The sequence below is a fragment of the Ochotona princeps genome, chromosome 2 (assembly GCF_030435755.1).
Source record: "Ochotona princeps isolate mOchPri1 chromosome 2, mOchPri1.hap1, whole genome shotgun sequence".
Lineage (NCBI taxonomy): Eukaryota > Metazoa > Chordata > Mammalia > Lagomorpha > Ochotonidae > Ochotona > Ochotona princeps.
Genome location: NC_080833.1, coordinates 51,227,028 through 51,251,570, shown reverse-complemented (window position 1 = coordinate 51,251,570; position 24,543 = coordinate 51,227,028). Strand labels below are relative to the sequence as shown.

At 39.6% G+C, this 24,543-nt stretch overlaps 1 protein-coding gene across 4 annotated transcripts in view; it reads left to right on the top strand.

Moving 5' to 3' along the window:
* The window catches only part of DOCK7 (dedicator of cytokinesis 7), a 224,280-nt gene that overhangs the window by 197,434 nt on the left and 2,303 nt on the right, over positions 1-24,543 (top strand). For 2 of the 4 annotated variants that reach the window (XM_004588728.4, XM_036494308.2), the window contains 9 exons: positions 2,028-2,171; positions 4,662-4,793; positions 6,265-6,279; positions 15,245-15,370; positions 17,901-17,990; positions 18,097-18,333; positions 18,976-19,119; positions 20,295-20,401; positions 23,457-23,624. In XM_004588728.4, the coding sequence (XP_004588785.3) occupies positions 2,028-2,171; positions 4,662-4,793; positions 6,265-6,279; positions 15,245-15,370; positions 17,901-17,990; positions 18,097-18,333; positions 18,976-19,119; positions 20,295-20,401; positions 23,457-23,624 (1,163 nt within the window). Of the gene's footprint in view, positions 1-2,027; positions 2,172-4,661; positions 4,794-6,264; positions 6,280-15,235; positions 15,371-17,900; positions 17,991-18,096; positions 18,334-18,975; positions 19,120-20,294; positions 20,402-23,456; positions 23,625-24,543 lie in introns of all 4 variants that reach the window. The other 2 variants (XM_058657374.1, XM_036494309.2) reach the window with 2 other exon arrangements.

Genomic DNA, 24,543 nt, shown 5'->3' with positions numbered 1-24,543 from the left:
GCCTTGAAAGCCCCGGGATCCCATATGGGCGCCGGTTCTAATCCCGGCAGCTCCACTTCCCATCCAGCTCCCTGCTTGTGGCCTGGGAAAGCAGTTGAGGATGGCCCAAGGCTTTGGGACCCTGCACCCACGTGGGAGACCTGGAAGAGGTTCCTGGTTCCCGGCATCAGATCGGCGTGCATCGGCCCGTTGCAGCTCACTTGGGGAGTGAATCATCGGACAGAAGATCTTCCTCTCTGTCTCTCCTCCTCTGTGTATATCTTGGCGTAATAAAATGAATAAATCTTTAAAAAAAAATTTCAGTTTTGTCAATATCAATGCATTGTTCATTCTCTTTTCCAGTTTCTTATCTCTGAGTTTTCTGTGTCTGTGTCTTTGCCATTATTGCTTTGCAGCAGTCACAGATTAGAGCATTTAGGAAACTAGTACACTCAAAATATGAAGAATTAGAGTTCAATAGAAACCTTTCATTGACATTTACTTAGACACTGTTGAATAAGCAACATTGTTTCCTGTATCAAAAATGCTAGTACATAATTTACAGCTATTTTATCTAGTAGAATATATGATCCATTTTAGAAGTAGCAGCAGATCCCATTCTCACTTAAGAAAGAAGGCATGTAGTATACCTGAGGGATTTTTAAAATATGGTTTTATTTATTTGTTAATGTATTTGAGAGTCTGAATTACAGAAAGAGAGGGAGAATCACAAAGAGAGAGAAAATCTTTCATCCCCTGGTTCACTCCCAAAATGGCTGTAGTAGAGAAGGTTAAACCAAGCCAAGGGCAGGAATCCGAAACTCCATGTAGGTCTCCTGCATGGGTGTCAGGGGCCTAAGTACTTGGACTATCATTTGCTGCTGTGCTTAGCATATTAACAGGGAACTGGATCGGAAGTGGAACAGCCAAAACTCGAGCCAGTGCCCATATGGAGTGCTGATATCTCGAGCCGCAGCACAACCTGCTGTATGTACCACAACACCAGTTCCTACCCAATCAAGACACCATTTTGTACTTTAATTTCCCTTACAAATAGTTTTAAGAAGATAAACCAAAAAGTTTTATTTCAGCAGTCTCCTTGTGTCCTGTAACTGCTTTTTAGCCCATGATTTTTCTTAATTTTGTCATAACTTTTTTTTTTTGCTCATAACTTTTAGAAAAAATTTTATCTGTTTGAAAGACAGAGCATCAAAGAAAGAGAGAAATAAGAGCTCTTGCAGCTCATAGTTACTTGTCTAAATGATGGAAACAGCCAGGGCTCAGCCAGGCCCAAGTCAGGAGTCAGGAATTCCATTCAGGTCTCCGTCATGGGTGGCAAGGAGCCATCTTCCATTGCTTTCTCAGGCAGATTAGTGCGGGGCTCAGGTAACAGGAGCAGCCGGCACTCGGATTGGTGCCTGTCTGCAATGCAAGTGTCCCAAGCAGCTGCACACTGTTGCACTGCAGCACCAGGCCTCATTACTTTTTCCTTAGGAAAAAGTTATTCAGCAATGGTGGTGCCATTTGATTTTAAATTGTAGAAAACTTGTAAATTTTTCTTTTATCTTTATATCAGCTTTACTTTTTTTTTTTTTAAAGATATGTTTATCTCTTTTAGAAAGGCAGATTTTCAGAAAGGAGAGATAGAAAGATCTTCAATGAACTGGTTCACTCCCCAAATGGCTACAACAGCTGGAGCTGAGCTGATCTGATCTGAAGCCCGGAGCCAGGGGCTTCATCTGGATCTCCCACTTGGGTACAGAGGTGCAAGGACTTGAGTCATCCTCTTCCGCGTTCTGCCCTCCCAGGCCACAAGCAGGGAGCTGGATGGGAAGTGGAGCGGCTGGGACACAAACTGGTGCTCATGTGGGATCTTGCAAGCAGAGGATTAGCCAATTGAATCATCATTTTCCTTTTCTTGTCTTTCTTTTTTCTTTTTTTTTTAACACTTAAGCTAAAATACATTTTCTGCTTACTTCTTCACACATATTTTTCATATTGAGAAATTAATTCCATTTGATAAACCTTTTGCATGTTTTTTCTCCTAGAATATTTCCTCTAATGTTTTAGAAGAGTCTGCCGTCTCAGATGATGTGGTATCTCCAGATGAAGAAGGTATCTGCTCTGGAAAGTACTTCACGGAGTCAGGACTTGTGGGATTGTTGGAGCAAGCAGCTGCTTCTTTCTCTATGGTAGATCGCTCTTATTCATTCTCTTTCTACAGTTTCATACTTCTGAATTACAGTAGTTTGTTTTATGTCCCTGGTTTTACTTTAAATGGTTTGCTCCAAGCACATTTAGGAGTATCTGGGAGCGGAAGTCATCTGCAGATCCGTCATTGCTTTTTTTAATGTTAGCAGTCTGTCACTGCCCCATGTTTTTCACTTGTTTGTGTACGAACCAGTACTTAATCTATAGCAGGCATGTTTCTTTGGTTCACAAAACTTTTGCCACCAAACATTTCTAAAAGCCTTCATATTAAAAAATGAAACCAGGCAGAACATCCCTGGGTGATTTGCATTGCTGCTGGGGTAGAATAGCACGGTCATGAATAGAGCTTCTTTATTGGATGAAAGGGAGAATCGACCCACTATGTTAAACATTGCCTTTGTGTCCAAAAGATAATGGTCACTGGTTCCATTGGATGCAGACTGAACTGCCTTAGGTAGGTGTTGGAAGCTTGAAACTTTATCTCAGGAGCTTTGTTAATCATACCCTGGGTCCTTGCCTGAGTGCCCCTGCCATGCTAAACTTCAGCCTTCCTTCCCTGCCATCTGCGTATAATGAATAGAAACAGTGGAGTCCAGGTTAGCTGTTTACTGAAGGAGTTAGGTAGCCAAAATCTTGCTTACTTTCTTGACCGGCATTGATAGGATCACCTCCTTTCTGCCACCTTCCTGCTGGGTGTTCAGTATCCCAACACAATGATTTGGAAGTCACCAGAGTTCATGTCAGAGTAAGAGGGAAGGTTGAGGTGATTAAAAGCAGTTTTTCCCTCGTTCCTCACTGAAATCTTCTCCAGGCCTTACCCTTATCCTGCAATGGGTTGATGGGGCATAGATTTGGAAGACATACTGCTAGAGTTCTAATCCTGCCTGTACCATTTACATTATTCAACATATTGGTGCCTCATTTTTCTTGTCTGTTAAATATGCCTCATAATAGTACCTGCCTCGTGATGTCTTTTAGGGTTGAGTTATTTTAATCAGAGTGCAGTATTTGTCCCTAAGTGTTAATGTGTTTGCTGTTTTCACTTTGTTATTAACATTTAGAGCCCAAGAACTTTATCCCAATTCCTTCCCTATTTGATCTAAATTCATGGAGTAAAGAGATTTCTTGCTGTTGATTTTTTTTTCTTCCTTGTTATATTTGAGAGACACATAGAAAAGAGAAAACTCCCATGTATAGATTCACTCCCTAAACCTGTAGCAGCAGAGTCTGTACCAAGCCAAGAGCAGAGGATGGTACTTATTCCAGGGTGGCAGGGATCCAGCCTCTTGAGCCGTTACCTGCTGCCCTCAAAGTGTGTGTTGTAAGAAGGCAGAAGCAGAGCCAGGACTCAGGCCCAGGCATTCTGAGACGCAGGTGTTCCCACCAGCATCTTTACAACCGGGCAGCTGCCCCAGCAGTGTTTTAGTCAGCAGGACTGCATGTCTGTGTGTGCATTTGTAATAAGGTATTACATTTAGATTGAAGGTCACTCATTCATTTAACAGGAATTGCCTTACGTGTATATTATTTCATTGTTTTGTATGCAAATATGTATTTTATATATTCATATATATACATATATAATTAGAATTAGTCTGCTGAAATCCATCCAGAGGACATGATGTGACACATCGTGTAAAATTCCTGTTTGAGTCTTAATGGGTCAACACAAAATTTAAGATTTATTTATTCAAATTTTTTTAAAGATTTATTCATTTTATTACAAAGTCAGATATACAGAGGAGGAGAGACAGAGAGGAAGATCTTCTGTCCAATGATTCACTCCCCAAGTGAGCCGCTACGGCCGGTGCGCGCCGATCCAAAGCCGGGAACCTGGAACCTCCTCCAGGTCTCCCACACGGATGCAGGGTCCCAAAGCTTTGGGCCGTCCTCAACTGCTTTTGCAGACCACAAGCAGGGAGCTGGATGGGAAGTGGAGCTGCCAGGATTAGAACCGGCGCCCATATGGGATCCCGGGGCTTTCAAGGCGAGGACTTTAGCCGCTAGGCCATGCCGCCGGGCCCAATTTATTCAATTTTTTAAAAATAAAAGCGGACTTACAGAGGAGAGACAGATCTTCTATCCACTGGTTCATTCCCCAAATGGGCACAGTGGCTGGACCAGAGCTGACCAGCAGCCAGGGACCTCTTCCTAGTCTCCCTTGTGGGTACAGGGTCCCAAGGATTTAGACCATCCTCCACTGCTTTTCCAGGTCGTAAATGGGGATCTGGATGGAGGTGGAGCAGCTGGGACTCAACTAGCCCCTATGTGGGATGCCAACTTTACACAAAGAGGGTTAGCCTGTTGAGCTACCATTCCAGCTCCAATTTGTTAAAGCTTAGTAGTGCTTATTTGTATGCCCTACTAGAAAACCTTCAGTGGTATAGTGCTAATAATAATACTGTGAATTTATTATCAGTTGATTTTATTATTGCCATAAAAGCAGTATCTTTCGAATTTTATTCTTATAGGCTGGTATGTATGAAGCAGTTAATGAAGTTTACAAAGTACTTATCCCTATTCATGAAGCTAATCGGGATGCAAAGAAACTGTCCACTATACATGGTAAACTTCAAGAAGCATTCAGCAAAATTGTTCATCAGGTAATGATTCTCATTTCTAGCTTTAAAATAAGCAGAGAAAACTGTCTGAAAGCATCAGTGCTGCTTTGAGCTGATGTCTTGCTAGATTCCAGGAAATGACCATTTGGATCCAATTATAAATGAATAGTCGAAATGACAGTTCCTGGCCAAAGCGTCATTGACAACATACATCGTAAGCTTAGCGCACAGATTTTTTTTTTCTCCACTCTTTAGAATTATTACTGGTAGCAATTTTTTTTAACTTTAATTTGTTTCCAGTGTAGGTTATAATTATAAGTCTTCTTAAAATAATAACTATCCTTTTTCTGCCAAAGTTTTCATATTTAATTTTATATTAAGTATGTAAAAGTGTAATAAACTCCCTAATTTTGTAATGACTGCAGTTTTGTTTTCTTAGCTGTTTACATTCATTTTTTTTCTCAAGTATATTTCTAATATGAACATAGTATTGAGGAAAAATAATGAATAAAATTCTTGACTTCTGTAATTTATGATAATAGAATGATTTCTGTACTTTATGGTTTATTATGAAATCCACATATCAGTAAAACAAGAATTAAACTGAAATTGCACTGAAAGTATAGTGGGGAGTTGATTTTGCTTTCCTTGAAACGGAAGTCATGTCTCCTTTGGAGTACTTGGAATATCCTCTGAGCTTCTTCCGTCTCGTTTTCTGTTCCCTTGCTTGTGCTACCTTGGCTTTTTGCTGCTGCCATTATCTAAGGATTTGATTTGTTGATTTTCTACTTTCCATTCAGCACTAGTTCTACTTTGTTTCCTATAAGCTTGACTTCTGCTTCCTTGCTATGGGCTAGCCTGTCCTAGAAATTTTGAGATAATCTCAAAATAAAGTAGACTGCTCTCCTGTTAAGCTGGAGTTTTACTGTGATCTGCTAAAATACTGAATTACAAAAGAACTCATGGTCATAACAGGTGGGTCTTTCTATAATGAGATGTATTATGCATCAGAGGAACTTCATTCCAGCTGCTAGAGGTGTAAATTGTAGACTAGACACACCAGCTCTGGAATATCTGGAGCTAGTGGTTTCCATGAAACTTCGGCTCATTGTGTCAGCGGCATTGGAACAGAATTGCAGTTTGAAGTCCAGTTTAAGCTGGATACTACAGTGAAGTATAGCTCACCTTCGAGATTCGATTTTGACGCATGAAATAAGCAACTTTTCCCCTAACGTTTGTACTGCCATTGAAAAAGTACTTTGTACTTTTCGCTTTAAAAACATTTATAATTTTTAAAAGGCAAAATTTTAGTTTCTATGTCTTAAAAACTCAACTTATAAAATTATTGTGGGTCTTAAGGGAAAGAATATGCTGTTTAACATATTTTATTGTCTTGTGTTTGTGGAGATTTCATGGTATATGGTACCTTAAACTACTGAACTTCCTTTGGCCTTTTTTTGTTCTTTTTAAACAGTTTTTTATGACTTGCCCTTTTTTACTTTTTATTATACAGAGTACTGGCTGGGAGGTAGGTAATGCTTTAGTTAGTTAAAGACACTAATAGATTGATTTGATAAGATTTCTTTTGCCAACGCTTTGCCCACATGTGCTAGCTGTGGGCATTCTGTTGCTATCTGCTGTCAACTGAATTCATTAACCAAAGAAATTTTGTTAAAATACTGAGAGTTATTCTAAGAAATGTATTATTAAGAGGTTGTAGGCAGTGCATGGAAATCCATATGTTACACTAATGAGATTCTTTGGTAAATGAGCCACTTTGCCATCACGTTAGTTTGTTTTTTATCCTTTGAAGCATTTCTTTCATCAACGTTTACACACAGATTTCCTGTTTTAACCATATTGTTTCACCTCATTTTACAGAGGTCGATTTATGTGTTATTGCTCAGAGGTATAAATAGAAAATACTTGATTTCATCTGATCAAAGATGCCATCAACTGTTAGGACAGCTGATCTCTTATATATGTGTCTTTATGTTAAACCCAGACATCTTGTCAGTTGGAGGCCAGCTGCAGAGATAATGAAATGTGTATCAAAATATGCACATCCTAGAATTGAAAAAATACACTTATTTGGTCTTAAATCACTGCATGTTGAGTATAATAAACACCACTGAGGAAGAAATTCATTTTCGTTGTTTAAACTCTGTTGGGTGGAGAGATAAAATAGATGAAGAGAACTTGAATTTTGATAGGACCTCATACCCAGCAGCGTTTGATAGCGCTCAGTGAAAACCTCTTGTGCTTCCTTTTATGTAGTAGGTAGGCTTGTGAAAAGTTACATATAGATCAAATTTTATCTGAAAAATTCTAGAGAGAATTGATTACCATTTGTTAAGGAAGAATTCTGTAAAGCATGCTTTAGGTTATTTTGTTGAGGTAAAGCAAGGTAATAATAAATCCAGTTTATTTAAAGTGAGGTCTGCTTGTGAAGTTGTCCATTTTGTTGCTTTGTGATCAGGATGACATGGTTTAAGCAGTCTAGGCTTCTCTGGTTGGTTTTGCATTGCAGTCCTTGTTCTGGGACCCAGATAGAAAACCACAGGATTAAATGTTGCTACCCAGTTTTGTTCCATTTCTGAAATAGTATTCACATTTTGCTTTTCTTCAGATTAAGTCAAAACTTTTATATCTGCCTTAATTCTTCATATTAAATGTGTATGTCCTTATTAATACTTAAGTTATAGCGCCTCATTTGTGTGGCTCAGTTAAGACATATGTAGAGGTTTGCTGTGCTTATCTGCAGAGGATAAAGTGCCTTACGGCTTTCTGAATGTGAAATTAGAATTAGCTGAAAATTAGGCATAAAATATTAAAACCTCTGAGCAGTTTCTTATTACTCTATTTGATGCTAAATCGACCCCTGAAAGGTATAATTGTCACTGATTATGACGTTAATATCATTCTATCATCATGTTTATTGCATGGTTCAAGTTGCACAGACTTTATGTTCTTGTTTATATTCTTGTCACTTTTACTGAACCTTTAGCTTTGTAGCTTCTAATTTTGTTGCACGTTTGTTTTTTGCTTTTCCTTCATAAAACCTAAATGGATGCTTGCATTTTACAAAATGTGTTTGCTACCATTTACTGCTTATTTGTTTTGAAATTTCCCTAATTAAAATGCTTTCTGTTTTCTCTTCTCTTGCCCCTGGTTGCTGACCCTACTCCCTACTTTTACTATTGTCTATTGTGGTAAGTTCCTATCTTGTGAATATTTTTCTTTATGACTGAAAGCTTCAATAATTCCATTTTTCTAAAAGCTGTTTTCTAGCTAATTTCCTAGTATTCTCATAGAACTCTCACTATATTGAAATCCAATAAGGATAATTTGTATATGCTGGAAAGGTTCGTTGATTTGAGAACTCCCTGTTTGACATACAAGCCAAGCCCTCTAGGCTGAGACTAGCATTGTGTTGCCTTTACTGTTATGCTCCTTAATTTGGTACAAACTATTTGAGTTAGCAAAACTTTTTAGAGGAGAATGTGTGTGTGTGTGTGTATGCGCGCGCAAAAAGATTACTCTAAAACTTGGTATTTAACAGTCAAGGTATTCATCAAGCAGAATAACAGGTCATGAACATTTCAGGATTATATGGCTGTTACCTACTCTGCCAGTTTCACTTCCTTAAAGGCTGTTCAATTTTACTTTTCTTTTTATTTTTCCCCAGGCCCTTTTTACTTTTTCTTAAAATAATCAGAAATGAAGAGTGTAAATAATTTCGTGAAGATACCTTTGTAATTATTTTAAAGAGAGAAATGCTGATTTTCCACTCAAAAAGTATTATGGCCGTTTCATATTTGGAGGGTATGATTTGCCTGTCAAATAGTGATCAATTTACATATTGAAATACATTAATACAATTTTAGATGTTAAAAAGAAAATCTCAATCATTGATAACATAGGCCCATGGCATTTTATTTGTTTTTAACTATTGTAACGTGTTTCTTTTAAAAAAAACCACTACCCTCATGAGTATATCTTATAGTTACCAGAAGGGATAGATAAAATGGGCTTAGCTTTTTTGAGATTAAAAGCTTTGTAGACGGCCTGGCGCCATGGCCTAGTGGCTAAAGTCCTTGCCTTGAACACGCACCAGGATCCCATATGGGTGCCGGTTCTGATCCCAACAGCCCTGCTTCCCATCCAGCTTCTTGCTTGTGGCCTGGGAAAGCAGCCAAGAATGGCCCAAAACCTTGGGACCCTGCACCCATGTGGGAGACCCAGAAGAACTCCTGGCTCCTGGCTTTGCATCGAACTTTTTTTTTTAAGATTTATTTATTTTTATTGCAAAGTCAGAGATATACAGAGAGGAGGAGAGACAGAGAGGAAGATCTTCCCGTCCAATGATTCACGCCCCAAGTGACCGCAACGGCTGGTCTGCGTCAAACCTAAGCCAGGAGCCAAGAACTTCCTCCAGGTCTCCCACACGGGTGCAGGGTCCCAAAACATCAGGCCGTCCTCGACTGCTTTCCCAGGCCACAAGCAGGGAGCTGGATGGGAAGTGGAACTGCCGGGATTAGAAGCGGTGCCCATGTGGGATCCCGGCGTGCTCAAGGCCAGGACTTTAGCCACTAGGCCACGCCGCCAGGCCCTGTATTTTAGCTTTTATATGCTAATCGATATTGGCTGTAATTCTGGCTCGGTGACTGCTGCTGATCCTTATGTTGTTTAACCCACATTAAAGCTGACTGAGGTAACCCATCCATGCAAACAAAGGGGGGCAGAGTAAAAACACCCTACAATCACGAAGGGGAGAATAATCCTTGAAAGAAAACAAAAATGAAAGCAACTCAGGAGAACAGAGCACAGTTAAAGCAGGTTCTTTCAGGTAATGGCATGGGAAATGTGACACGTAAAGAAGGTAGGCCATTGTAGTGTGGAACATCTCACCTTACCTTGGGAAGATGAAGCTACGCATGATTACTTTAAGGGAAACACTAAGTTAAGACACTCTTGATTTCTCTGGGAAGAGGTGCTTTCTGATAGGTGATGATTCCTTGTAGTTGGCATAGACTGCTGCCAGAATTCCTGAGAAGATACGCCATGCCCCTGATTGTGTGTTCTCAGGTGTTACTCTTAAGGGAAAGTAAAGAAAAAACAAAAGAGAGAGAGACGTAAATAGTATTAGATGTGACTTCTTTTTTCCTGAATTAGATGTACAATGGTTAGAATTAAAGTTCTGCTCAAGATGGGATAGGAAATATTTTAGAGGAATGTTTAGTAGGTAAACCGCCAAACTGATTTTTAGACTGAAGTGTGGAGAAAGGGAGTGCTGGCATGCAGGGTTCTTACAGTGGACACTGGTACTGCAGTCAAACATGGAGGGAGGCCTTCTCAACAGCCGCTGGAGGGAATGCTCTAGGGAAACATCAGAAAGACAGACAGCATACTAATAATGATGTCCTCGTGTTTACGCTAGTATAGGAAACATAAATTTGTAGCAGTTTTGTAAAGATTTTTTATTCTTATTTGAAAGATGAAGTGTCAGGTCTGGGAAGCAGGGAGAGTCTTCCTGTTCATTGTTTCACTCCCAAATAACCTCAAAAACCAGTGCTGGGCCAAGCTGAAACCAGGAGCCTGAAACTTCATGCAGGGACCCAAGTAGGTGGACCATCTTCCACTGCTTTCCCAGGCACGTTAGCTGGGAGCTGGATTACAAGCAGGGCTGGACTTTGGGCCCGGCGCCGTGGCGTAGTGGCTAAAGTCCTTGCCTTGAACATGCCGGGATCCCATATGAGCACCAGTTCTAATCCCGGCAGCCCTGCTTCCCATCCAGCTCTCTGCTTGTGGCCTGGGGAAGCAGTCGAGGACGGCCCAAAGCCTTGGGATCCTGCACCCTTGTGGGAGCCCCAGAAGACCTCCTTGGCTGCTGGCTTTGGATCAGTGCAGTGCTGGCCATTGTGGTCACTTGGGGAGTGAATCATCAGATGGAAGAGCTTCCTCTCTGTCTCTCCTCCTCTCTGTATATCTGACTTTGTAACAAGAGTAAATAAAACTTAAAAAAAAGCAAGGCTGGACTTGAACCTATGTTCTGATATTGGACTGTGTTGTGACTAGGAGCTGCTTAAGCCATGGTGTCACAATGCCAGTCCTGAGAACAGGCAAACATGAGGAGTTCGGGTTCAGGTGTCAAATATATTGACATGTAACCCCTAGTTCTGCCACTTACTAGCAGTGAGACCTTGGGGAAATTAATCAATATAGTAAGGATGACAATAATAATATTCTGAGTAAGTGTTTTTAAGATTTATTTTATTTATTTGAAAGGCGGAGTTACAAAGGGAGAAGGAGAAGTGGAGGGAGAGAGAGCGCACTTCCATCTGCTGGTTTACGCCCCAAATGGCACAGTGACTTCAGTTGGGCCAGGCCAAAACCGGGAGCCCAGAGTTTCTTCCTGGTCTCCCACATGGATGCAGGGATTGTAACACCTGGGCCACCTTACACTGCCCTTCATGCTTATTACCAAGGAGCTGAATTAGAAACAAACAGCCAGGACTCAAACCAGTGTCCATATGCGATGCCAACGTGGCAGACAGTGCTCAGCCCGTGATACCACAATGCCAACCCCTCTCACAGAATTTTAATAAAAATTGATATAGTAACTAGAATGAACTAATACATGTAATTTTAGAGGAATAGATCAAATTTAAGGGAAGGGGGATTACTACTGGTATGCCAATGTAGAAATCAGTTAACTTGTGGAAAGTATTTTTGGAAACAACTGGGTGAGGTAGAAGTTAGGGAAGTGCTATCACTATGGAAATGCACAACTAGTCTGTCAGAATGTTTCTTGGTAACTAAAGATATCAGAATGAAGAGAGTTAAGATATATTTATCATAAGAGACATCAGCTATTTAGAACCACAGCAGGTGGATCTCCTGGTTGAATCTTCCTTCCAGGAGATTGCAAAAGCAAGAAGAGAACTACTAAAGAAAAAGTTGGAGCATGGCAACAATGGGAAGTTTGGAATACATTTGTAAGAGTAAAGGAAAGTGATGCTAGAAAGCCATTTTGTATACTTCAAAGACTTTGAAGAGGAAATAAAACATTGCTTTTCCTGAAGATGAAATACTATGATCAGCTTTCCTGAACTGTGCAGGACCAGAAAGAAGGTTGACACCTGAGGACTGTTTCCGAGGTTCAGCCTTTCTTAACCGGTAGCCTCATCCTTTACTACTTCTTCCCCTACTTTTGTGTACACACAGGTGGCCATGCATTTTAAATTCTGGAATCTTCTGTGGTTGCTTCTTTGACCATGTCTCCCACCCTGCTCCCCCTTGCTCATTCTGCCCCAGCCACCAGGTTCATTTTCATGGTTTTCAGAAACACCAGGTAGGCTCTTGCCTAGACCTCCGAGTGACCCACAGGAGTGACTCTCATCCCGCCTTCCCATCTGGATCAGCCCTACCCTGACCACCCGCTTTTTCTCCATCATTCACTCATTTAGTACAAATGTCTAGGATCATTTGCTAATACATGATAGGGCTTCCAAAAATATTTAAGTGACTTCTTCCACATACATTCTGGGTTTTTTTTGTTGTTTTTTTTTTTTACTTCAACCTATTTTTGTCCCCTCTCTGCTGGAATATCCCTTCCTTCATCCTCCATCTGTTTGGCCTACAAATATATGTAGTTTAAATTTATTTTCTTTACTTCCCAAAAGAGTTTAATACATTTAATTAGCATGTAATAATTGTGCATATTCATGGAGCATGGTGTGATGTTTCAAGACACTTATATAGTGGTCAGTTCTCCAAAGATTTTATGTATTTATTTGAAAAAGAAGATTTCCATTTGCTGGTTCACTCCCCAAATGGTTGCCACAGCCTGGCTGGACGGTCCAAAGCCAGGAGCCAGGAGCTACTTCTGGATCTCTTACATGATTATAAGCCCAAGCACTTGAATCATCTTCTACTGCTTTCCCAGGCACATTGCAGGGAGGTGGCTCAGCAGTGGAACAACTGAGATTTAAACCAGCACCCATAATGAGATGCCAGCGCTACAGGCAGCGGCCTAACTTGCTGTGCCACCATGCTGACCCCATGGCCAATTCTGTTGAGTCATAGAACCTATGTGTGTCTGGAACCTCTGTTGTGACTTGGCTTCAGCAGGATTATCTTTCCTTTTTTGACACTGCTTTTTATTATGGCGTAGGTCCCTTCTTCTATTCTAGTAGTTATTTGAACTATTTTTTAATGCTTAAGGAACAAGTCTTGTTAGTTTTATTTTCCTATTAGGGTAAATAGTAGCTAACTTTTAAAAAATTCAGGTTTTTTTTTTGAATGTCAGTATCAGAAAATATATATATATATATACACATATATATGTAAGTACATTAATAAGGCTCAATGTCCACATGCAGAGAGGAAGTGAGCCCACTGGGATATGCACTGTTAGGATTACAATAGCAGCTGAATGTCTGTTTCTGAAATCTTACATTTCAGAAGTGGTAGTAAAAAACTAACATAAAACAGTGTAAGCATTCTAGTCACATGAGAATAGACAGAACAGGGAAGTTCAGCGAGCTAAGGCAAGCTGGGTCTTCAGATGTTTAAAGAGCCACAATATTGACAAATTGGAAAAATATTTAAAACTGGAAACATGAAGGGAGTATAGCTAGAATTAACAATATTTAATATTTTGTGATTTTTAAAGAATGGAAATGTACGCATACAAGGAAACTTCCAAATTTTTGTGGAAATAAAATGAAAAGATAAGCTTATTTTGGTATAAAAAAACTTCTAAAATCTTTGCATGCAAGGGTTTTTAAAACATTCAGTTTTTTCTCCAAATAAACATCTTTTAATTTCCTTTTGTTCATGAAATTTTTGCAGAATTTTCATGTATATGTTTAGTATGACATGTTTTTAAAAATTATAAATACATTTTTAAGTAATTTTCTCAGATGACATTTTTTTCCCATTAAATGCCTTCATTCTTTAATTTTGTCAAATGTACTGCTGTTGTAGCACTGGCTTGCTGATGGTTTAATGAGAATTTTTTTGAATTCATCTAATGTATCTAAGGAGATTCCATTTGCTATAGAAATCAGTTCATTTTTAAGTTTACTAAACTTTAAAGTAAATAGTGAAAAAAAGTATTTAAGTCCTCAAGTCTCTTTAGTTCCAAAGACATTCTTTCTTTAACAATTTCTGTTAGACAAAAATTGAAGGAATCTCTTTAGTCACTATACATTTTTTTGATTAAAAATATTCGTAAGGGCCCAGCAGCGTGGCCTAGCGGCTAAAGTCCTCGCCTTGAAAGCCGCGGGATTCCATATGGGCGCTGGTTCTAATCCCGGCAGCTCCACTTCCCATCCAGCTCCCTGCTTGTGGCCTGCAAAAGCAGTTGAGGACGGCCCAATGCTTTGGGATCCTGCACCCGTGTGGGAGACCCGGAAGAGGTTCCTGGTTCCCAGCATTGGATTGGCGCGCACCGGCCCATTGCGGCTCACTTGGGGAGTGAATTATCGGACAGAAGATCTTCCTCTCTGTTTCTCCTCCTCTCTGTATATCTGACTTTGTAATAAATAAATAAATCTTTAAAAAAATATATTGGTAAATTAAGTATCAAAGTTTCTCCCATTTTGCTTTTTTAAAATCTGTAATACTTAGTTTAGGCTTAAACAAAATTGGTAAGAATTTAAAAATATATATGTGGTCCTATATGTAGGAGCCAACGCACAGAATTCTTTTGAAACAGTTTTGTATCTGAATTACTAAACTTGCATGGATCACTTCCAAATATTTATCTTCATTGAAAGAATTTGTTTTCAGGTGTGCTTGTGTAAGAGTTACAGTAATCTTAGTGTCACGTAATGTGTGGTTAATGCACACAGTGGGAGATTTGGAGGTTTTAGAATAACTAACCAAAAAATGGTGAGCTTTCTCTCATTTGTCTTTTCCCTTTCTAGTCCACTGTTACACACTCTTCCACAGCTGAATGTTGTGATCAGGACAGGGATGATAATTGTAGAAGTTTTGTTCTAGTGCTTCTGGGGGAAGTCGACATTTTTGTGAATTGTCTGCTCTATGCCAGCTACTCCACTTGGCTTAAATCGTAACCTCACTTAACATATGTGAAGTGATTATGTGAGGGGTAATGCTGATTTTACAATATGTTAGTGATGTTTTAAAGTTTAATTTTATATAGTATGCTTTAATATTAGGACAATTAAATCATAGTTAATGTTTTCTGATATTTAGGAGTGTAAGTTAATTTGTCCTACTTCTATAGATTAAAAAAAGTAGGATGTGGTAATTTAGTACACACTCTGAAAAATCTATGCTATATGTGAGTTGAACATTTGTTAGGAGCCCCATTTGCTTACTGTTGTTTATTAGGATGATTATTTAATTGAAAAATAATAATAAAATCTTAAACTTCTGAATTAAGAGTTTTTGCAAAAAAGATGTTATATTAAAGACTTTATATTAAAGTTTCTTCATGTTTCTAAACCTAGGATGGTAAGCGGATGTTTGGCACCTATTTTCGTGTTGGTTTTTATGGAACCAAATTCGGAGATTTGGATGAACAGGAATTTGTTTACAAGGAACCTGCGATAACCAAACTTGCAGAGATATCTCACAGATTGGAGGTGAATGCTGCCGTGATCCATGAAATACCTTCTTTCATTTGCCTTCTGTGTAATGGATAGTTTCAGATCAGATCTAATAATGCGATAAACTAGAGCCTGCCAAATAAACTGTTTCATTAGATAAGAGGGTTTTTGAATCGTACCATAATCCTCTTCAAATCTTATGGCAAGTGTAAAATAGGATTGACTTTTCATGTAGCCTGCATATGTATTTGTAAAACACTTACATGCTTCATTATTAGTGTGACTTACAGAGAAACATACGGTTTCTGTTACCAGAAATGCCCGGTGGGTTCTTTCCTCAGCTTAGTATAGAAATAAAAAGCCGGGAATCTGTTGCAGACAGAAAAGTTTATTTGAGAAGGGACCAGGTGAGCAGGGAAGGGGAAGCACCTCTGAAAAGCCAGGAGGTGGGGTGCCTCTCGAAAGGGGAGGGAGAGAGAGAGACACCAAAGATTTGAGGAAGGGTCTTGGGATTTTAAGCCTTCCTTGACCCCTCCTTGTTGGGCGGGGAACCTACAGGTAAGATGTTCCCCATTGGTGGTCTCTTAATTAATCAGAAAATGGGTGGGCAGTGTTGGTGCCTCCCACCTGAAGGTGTGGCCAAGACCTCAGAAGACCTGGATGGGCTCAATTTCCTCCACAGCTTGTAGAAAAACATAGAAGAAATTTAGTAGCAGCATAGTGGCACTAAATGCAGAACTTCAAAAGATTTGTGACCCACTGTTCACTGTCCTGCCGCGATGGACTTGGTGCACATTGCCAATAATAACACATGTGGACTACTGACTTATGATCAATAGCTGACATTTATTAGTGGCACCAGGGTCACATAGGGTAAGGGAGGAGGCATTGAAGAGCTTACATAGATCCCATAAGCCTTTCAAGGAAACCCATCTACTGTTTCCACACCCCTGTCTAAAAATCTCTTTGTTTTGTATTTCTAGCCAATTATATTCCCATTCAAATGATATCCAATCAAGTGTTCCCATTCAAATGGTATCTACTCAGTTGTTCAAGTGATATCCAGTCATTTGTCTTCCTACAGTCCACTTGTATAATCTCTTTGATTTAATTCATTTCCTAAGAGATTGCTTTAGAATTTAAAAGCCTGAAATCATACCTTAAAAATATTTCTTATAATCCCTTTAACCTTTAAAAGATTTTAATCTGTATCATAAATTATTGCTTTTTCTTTTTAAGCTTTTATTTATTTGTAAGGCACTGTAACGAAGAGGGGAAAAAGAAATCTTCCAGGCATTGGTTCACTCCCGGTGACCACAGCTCTTGGGGCTGGGCCAAGCAGCAGCTGGCAGCTGGCCTGCCATCCTGGGTCTTCCCAGTGCTTGAGCCTTTTTCAACTTTGCTCCTAGGTGCATTAGCAGGAAGCTGGATTGGAAGCAGAGCAGCTGGGACTTAAACCTGTGCCCAAATATGGGATGGCAGCGTTGCAGGCAGTATCCCAACTGTGATAGATACTCTTTCCAAACTTTCTCTATTCTTCCTCAAAATGTTCCTAGACCAGAAGCATTGGCACCCCTTGGGAGATTGTGTGAAGTGCAGACTCTAACCCCACCTAGGCTTTCAGGATTAAAATCTACATTCTACACATTCTCCAGGGGGGTTGTACTCGCATAACAATTGAGAAGCAGAATCTAGAATTGTTTTTATTCTCAGCTGATGTTAATTCTTGAATGTTAAAATCTTACTGGTGATTTTACTCGGCCTACCTTTTTTTTAAAGCTTTATTTATTTTTCTTGGAAAGTCAGATTTACAGAGTGAAGGAGAGACAGAGAGAAAGATCTTCCATCTGCTGGTTCACTCCCCAAAGTGGCTGCAATAGCCAGAGCTGAGCCAATCTGAAGTCAGGAGCCAGAAGCTTCCTCTATGTCTCCCATGCAGCTTTGAGTCATCCTCAACTGCTTTCCCAGACAGTAAGCAGAGAGCTGCAAGGGAAGTGAAGCAGTCAGGATATGAACCAATGCCCATATGGGATCCTAGCACATGCAAAGTGAGGATTTAGCCACTAGGCTGCTGCACCGCATCCAGCTAAGCCTAACTTTCAAATTGACATCAAACGGACTTTTCCTTTTTCAAGAGCCATTTAAGTCTTCAAAAGTATCGAGATAGTGCCCCTGACTTGCTCAGACAATTAATTACCTTGAAGATTCAGGTTTAATTTTTCCTGTTAAATAGTTCTATCCATTGCCCAAAATAATGAGTTGTTTTCTTTTTTACTTTTTATTTGGTTTTGAGGACATTTTATGGAAGTATGCATTTTTATTAGAGAAACTTGTTTTTTTGATAGTATTTTATGTTAAGGAACATTGATGGGAATAATGTCAAATAAGAACTGAGACTGACAATTCATCAACTAGTGTAATTTTTGTGATCTTAAGCACTTATTTTGTAGTTGCTGATGTGTGTAGAGAACTTGTTATATGCTGTAATTTTGCTAGGGGTGTCCCTCAGAGGCACCTCTATTTACTAATTCTGTTCATTTCATGTAAAGATTTTTTTATCTTGTAGGGATTTTATGGAGAAAGATTTGGTGAGGATGTGGTTGAAGTCATCAAGGATTCTAATCCTGTAGACAAATGTAAATTAGATGCTAACAAGGTATGATTGGACAATGGTAATATTTAGCTTTGATTTTTTGATTTTGAGTAAAACAAGGTAATGACTGAGCAGTAAGGAAATGAAAGATTTTCTTTTTCTTTATCAGGCATATATTCAGATTACCTATGTGGAGCCATACTTTGATACATATGAGATGAAGGACAGAATCACATATTTTGACAAAAATTATAATCTTCGCCGTTTCATGTACTGTACACCGTTCACTTTAGATGGCCGGGCCCATGGAGAACTTCACGAGCAATTCAAACGGAAAACCATTCTGACCACTTCTCATGCTTTTCCTTATATTAAAACAAGGGTCAATGTCACTCACAAAGAGGAGGTACGTTCGCAAATAAGCAAATAGAATTAATGAAACACACTTGGACCATGTGATAGCAATGTATTTGTGGCAGAAGATACACAGCATCTTCCACATAGTAACATAGTAGAATTTTGTGAGGTTTTGAGTAATTTTAGTTTTCTGAGTTCCTAATTCACCATCAGTTTTATGCTTTGTCTTTTTTTTTCTCATGTAGGGATCCAGATTTGGAGTTTTATTGATACATTAAAATACACACAACTGATCTCTAATTTCCCAATTTACTTTGAAGTTCATTTATTTTAGTGGAAAAGCAAAGAGAGCTCTTACTTGCTGATTCACTCCTCAAACACATATTATAATACATATTATCAGGCCAAAGCCAAATAGCAGGGGACTCAGTCTGGGTCTCCCACGTGGGATGAAGGGACCCAGAATACTTGAGCCACTGCTGCATTAGCAGGGTACGCATTAGCAGGCAGCCACCATGAGGGGTGAGGCCAGAACTGTCACCCAGGCACTTGAACATGGTGTGCTGGCATCTCAAGTGGCATTCAGCCTCTGCACCAAATTCCCATCCCTCTAATTTTAATTGATTGCATATAAAGCTAATTAAGTAATTTTTAATCAGCTCACTGACCTAATAGATACTGTTTTACTCAGATCATCTTAACACCGATTGAAGTTGCTATTGAGGACATGCAGAAAAAGACACAGGAATTGGCATTTGCTACACATCAAGACCCAGCAGACCCCAAAATGCTACAGATGGTACTCCAGGGATCTGTGGGCACAACAGTGAACCAGGTTAGTGCTTTCTGGGCAGCACTGTGCGACTGAAGTTCTAAGTAGGACTGTGAATAACTTCATTGCATTTTATAAAGATCAAAAACAGACACTAAATCAAGTGAAACGAAGATGTTAGATGTGATTGTGAAAGTCAACCAAGTATCAGTAAAGGCAAGTTGAAAACCCAATGTCCAATATAGTCTCACGTGTAAGGATTTCATGCCAGCCTTCTCTACTACCTATGTTTTCTGCCTATCAAATCTTATACACTGTATTAAGAAGGAATTGAGTCATTTAAAATAGCCTTTCTTTTAGCAAGCTTGATCTAAAATGGAGGATTTCGTTTTCAAAGTTATATACATATGTGTGAAGCTCTCTTACCTTGATTTTCCTTCATACTACCTTCTGCAGATCTTGACAGTAACTTCAGAGGCTTAAATAGATGCTGTGGAATCATTTTGAATTTTTTAGTAATATATGTATACACAGTATTGTTTCTGTTTTGTCAAATATAGATTGGAGCTGTTCCCCTTATTTTCATACACTTAATTCCCTGGGGTTTTTTCCTGATGATTTTAGGCATGGCCCCAATTTTTAAGGAATCTTCCAAGGTAAAGGAAAATCCAGAAAGGCTTCAACTAAGGGTTCATGTCATAACTCTAAACTATTTTTAGGTGAAAGGAGCAAACCCAAAAAATGATCTACCAAAACTGAAATGCCTTATGAATTTGCTCACTGAAAATACATGTGATATTGAAGCTTTACCTCCTTTCTATGTAACTCCAAAAAGCTCATCTCCCTTAGCCTTGTTAGGCGCATCTTGGAAACACTGTGGGAGCTGTTTTGGCAACATCAAGCCCAGTAAATTGGCAGGTACAGTAGCCTGACAACTTCTGCATCTAGAATAAATTAAAAGAATATAGGGAGCAAAGCAAACTGTGACAATGAACACACCAGTCCTTGAGCTTGAAGGATGTTAGAAAGTGACCAAGTTAATTGCAGCAAGCAAGAATGTAAATATGAAATTAGGAGACTGAAGCAGTCTTCTTCAGAGAGGTCCAACACAGGTGTAGGCAGGTGATGTGTCACGCTCACAGGCAGCCGTACCTGCACTTTAAACAAAAATCAGGCATATTCTGCCTCTGTGAGTTTTCAGAAGGCAAACAATCTTGTTTTATTTCCTTATTTTACAGGGACCTTTGGAAGTTGCCCAGGTTTTCTTATCTGAGATACCCAGTGACCCAAAGCTGTTCAGACATCATAACAAACTGCGGCTCTGCTTTAAAGATTTTACCAAAAGGTATCCAAGACTGATAAAGATGTTCAAAGTGAGGATGTGTGCTATCACATTGTGCCGTAAGGACTGTAAGGAACTGTTGAGAAGACAAAGTACAAGGAAATGATTTACCATGAGAAATAGTTTATGGCGAATTGAATATTCTTTAATAGTATTTTTCATTACCCTGTCACTATCGTGTTTTATAATGCGATATCTTTCTTGTTTTAAAGACCTAAACGTGCAAGATTTGGGGAGTTGTGTTTTTTTCACTTGACAATATTATGAAGTTAATTAACCTGAAGGTTCTGACTTATTTTGACCCTTTAGTATGTGAGTTTCTACCTTCCTTCTCTCAGTAAACTTCCAAGCAGTGACCTTGGAAGCAAAAATTTGTGTTCAAATCATCTTTGTTTTCTTCCATGTCACTTAGTCCCTCTAGTCCTCAGTTTTCTAATTCATAAAGTAAGGATAAGACCATCTGCCTTCCATGGGGAGATTGTGCAAGTGAACAGGGGCCTCCAGACTGTCCCCGTTTCACTGATTGCTTCGGAGGACTCAACAGGACTCAGCATGCGCTACACATGGTCCTTTCAGTGTTGTTCCGAGAGGATACAGGGGCAAAGGTGCCTGGGCTTAAGTCTGGAGGAAACCAGTAGCAGGCTGCTTTTAAGACTTACTTATGTATTTTGAAAATCAGAGTAGAGAACTAGACAAGGAAGAGATCTTCTATGCACTGTTTCCATCACTGGCCAGGCTGAAGCCAGGAGCTCCCGTGTGGGGCGACCTTTGGATCATCTCCAGCTGCTTTTCCCTGGCCATTAGCAGGGAGCTGGGTTCGAACTGGAGCAACCTGGACATGAATCAGTGCCCATATAGGATGCCAGTGTTGCTGCATGATGTTACCTACTGCACCATAGACCAGTCCTTAACTGCAGGCTTCTAAGGGTCTTCTGCTAGAACAGTCAGATGAGATATGCTTAATTCCTTTAGGAATAGATTGTGACAGCTTTGTGAAATGTTGTCTTCCAAAGAACCTAATTAGGTAAGACTGCATGCCATAGGTTTTTGTTGTTATTTTGAAGATTGGTTTATTATTATTTCATTGGAGACTGGTTCCATAGGCACATTCTCCCTGTCATTCATCAAAGCACCAAGCCCCTGGAAGAGAAGAATGTATTTAGCAGGAGCCATGGTGCTTTTATACAGTGTGGATGTAGTGAGCCAGTTTTTTGTTTTGGGAATCATGAAAACCTTCTCCAATTCCAAATTCCCAGGCACTGACCAAAGACCAAAACTGTAATCCAGCCTTTCTAAGGATAGCAGTCTTGTTAACTCTTCTACACAAAGGAAATATTCCAGGCTAATACTCGGCACATAGTATTTGTTTAGTAAATATAAAATATTTTCAAAAAGCTTTATTTTTCTTGCGAAGTCAGATATACACAGAGAGGAGGAAAGACACAGAGGAATGCATTCCTTCCGATGATTTACTCCCCAAGTGATCGTAACGGCCGGTGCTGTGCCAATCCAAAGCCAGGAGCCAGGTCTCCCACATGGTGTAGGGTTCCAAGGCTTTAGGCCATCCTCAACTGCTTTCCCAGGCCACAGGCAGGGAGCTGGATGGGAAGTGGAGCTGCCAGGATTAGAACCTGTGACCATATGGGATCCTGGCTCATTCAAGGAGAGGACTTTAGCCGCTAGGCCACAGCGCTGGGCCCTAATCAAGGATATTTTAATTGGTTTAATCTTGTCAGAGTATAGTCTATTTTTCTAGTTTTTTCAAAGAACTAACTTTTTGACATTGTTAATACTGTATCATATTTTAATATTTTATTCATAGTTCATACTATTATCTTTATGTTACTTGCTTTTCAACTTTAACTCTTTTCTGACATAAGCATTTAAGGCTGTCCATTTCCCACTAAACATCCGATTAGCTGCATACTGTGTGTTTGTGTGTGTGTGTGTGTGTGTACAAGGAAGAGAGATCTTTCATCCACTGCTTCTTTCCAAATGGCTGCAACTTCCCTGGATAGCAAACACCAAAGCAAGAACCAGGAACTCCATCTCGGTCTCCCTTGTAGGTGGCAAGGATTCAAGCACTTGAGCTATCAGGTGCTGCTTCCCAGTTCCATTAGCAGGAAGCTGAATTGGAATTGGAGTAGCTGAGACTTGAACTGGCGCTCCAGTACTGGATGCAGGCATCCCAAATGAGATTAATTTGCTGTACCATAATGCCAGCCTTTGCATACTGTTTTAAAAAATATATATTTTCTTTGTCTGTTGGGGGTCAAGATTTTTTAAAAAAATATTTGAATAACTTGGATAAAGAATCTTCACCAAGATTTGTTCATTTAAGAAACATTTGAGGGCCCAGCGGTGTGGCCTAGCGGCTAAAGTCCTCACCTTGAATGCCCCAGGATCCCATATGGGCGCCAGTTCTAATCCCGGCAGCTCCACTTCCCATCCAGCTCCCTGCTTGTGGCCTGGGAAAGTAGTCGAGGACGGCCCAAAGCCTTGGGACCCTGCACCCGCGTGGGAGACCTGGAGGAGGTTCCTGGTTCCTGGCTTCGGATCAGCACAGAACCGGCCGTTGCGGCTCACTTGGGGAGTGAATCATCGGATGGAAGATCTTCCTCTCTGTCTCTCCTCCTCTCTGTATATCTGACTTTGTAATAAAAAAAAATAAATAAATCTTAAAAAAAAAAATCAGAAGCTTAGAGATGGAACAGTGGCACTTCTATTCCTTTAAAAAAAAAAAGAAGAAACATCTGAACACAAAGCACTATTCCAAATTTCATTGGTATCACACAGTAAGTATGGGTACATCCCAGTGAGGATGTAAAACAGTGACTTCCCAAGCTTCCCACCACTTTTCAGATGAATAAAACTTTTAAAAAAGAAAAAAATTCAGTTAATTATCTGTTCCTGCCTTAAACCTAAAACAAATAATTATTTAACAGTAAACTGAGAATCTCAACATCCTTACATGGTAAATGTGTATATGCATGTGTTGTGTGAGTAAGCCCACACACGGTCAGAAGAAATCATTCTGTTGCATAATTGTCCCCCCTAGGTGTGAAGATGCCTTAAGAAAAAATAAGAGCTTAATTGGGCCAGATCAGAAGGAGTATCAAAGAGAACTGGAGAGAAATTATCATCGCCTTAAAGAAGCTCTGCAGCCACTGGTAAACAGGAAGATCCCTCAGTTGTACAAGGCAGTGTTACCTGTCACTTGCCACAGGTATGGTTACTTCCTGTGCCCCTTACCTTGAAGCTTTTTAAAAAATTAAATTTACTTGATTTCATACTATATAATTGTTTATGTATGGGTTTCATATATTATCTCCCCTTAGATCTAAGTTTAACTAGTGTAAGCTTTTTATCACCTATACATTAATCCATCTGAGGGTCACTCAGTTTGGGAATCTAATTGTGTTAAGCACTCATACTAACGAGGACACCACACGTTAAATCTGGCCTTCCGTAACTATTGCTTTTAAAAGTCCTGTCACACTTTTTAGTATTTTCGTGAGGACTCTCTAACGTTTTAGGAACCAAGCACTTATTCCCCTTGGCCTTGATAGTAAATAGCATTCAGAAAGATCTAAGCATGTGTAAAAGCAGATCCGTCACTGAGTACCGTTGGTTTCCATGTTTTTCTCTATTTTAAGTGTTGAGATTAGCAGTGGAACTTAGATTTTTCATCCGCGAGAACCAGTTGTAGCTGAGCAGCTGGTTTAGTTTTGTGTAGCAGATAAAATGCTTGCACTGCAAAGGTGGAATTACCAGTGAGGTCTTAGGACAGATTTGTATGCAGTTGAACTACTGTGACAGTGACTTTACTATCCTTTGCTAATAAAGCTTTTAAATTCCAATTATCTGATGTATACCTAGAACACCAGTGAAGTAGTCTGCATAAAAACAACGTGGTTGCATTGACAGTTGTTACTGCAGTAGAAAGAGAAACTATTTAATCCATCTGGGAAATAAGTCCCTGTTCTTCCGTGGCCTAATATTTACCTATAGACCTGTGAAAATCATGTTCATGCAAAAAAAAAAAAAAGGCTCCTAAGTGCCTGTTGTGACCTTCACCTCCTCAGAGAGGATGTAGATCCTCTGCCCCTCCTCAGGAACGGACGGAGACCAGAAGACTTCCCCTG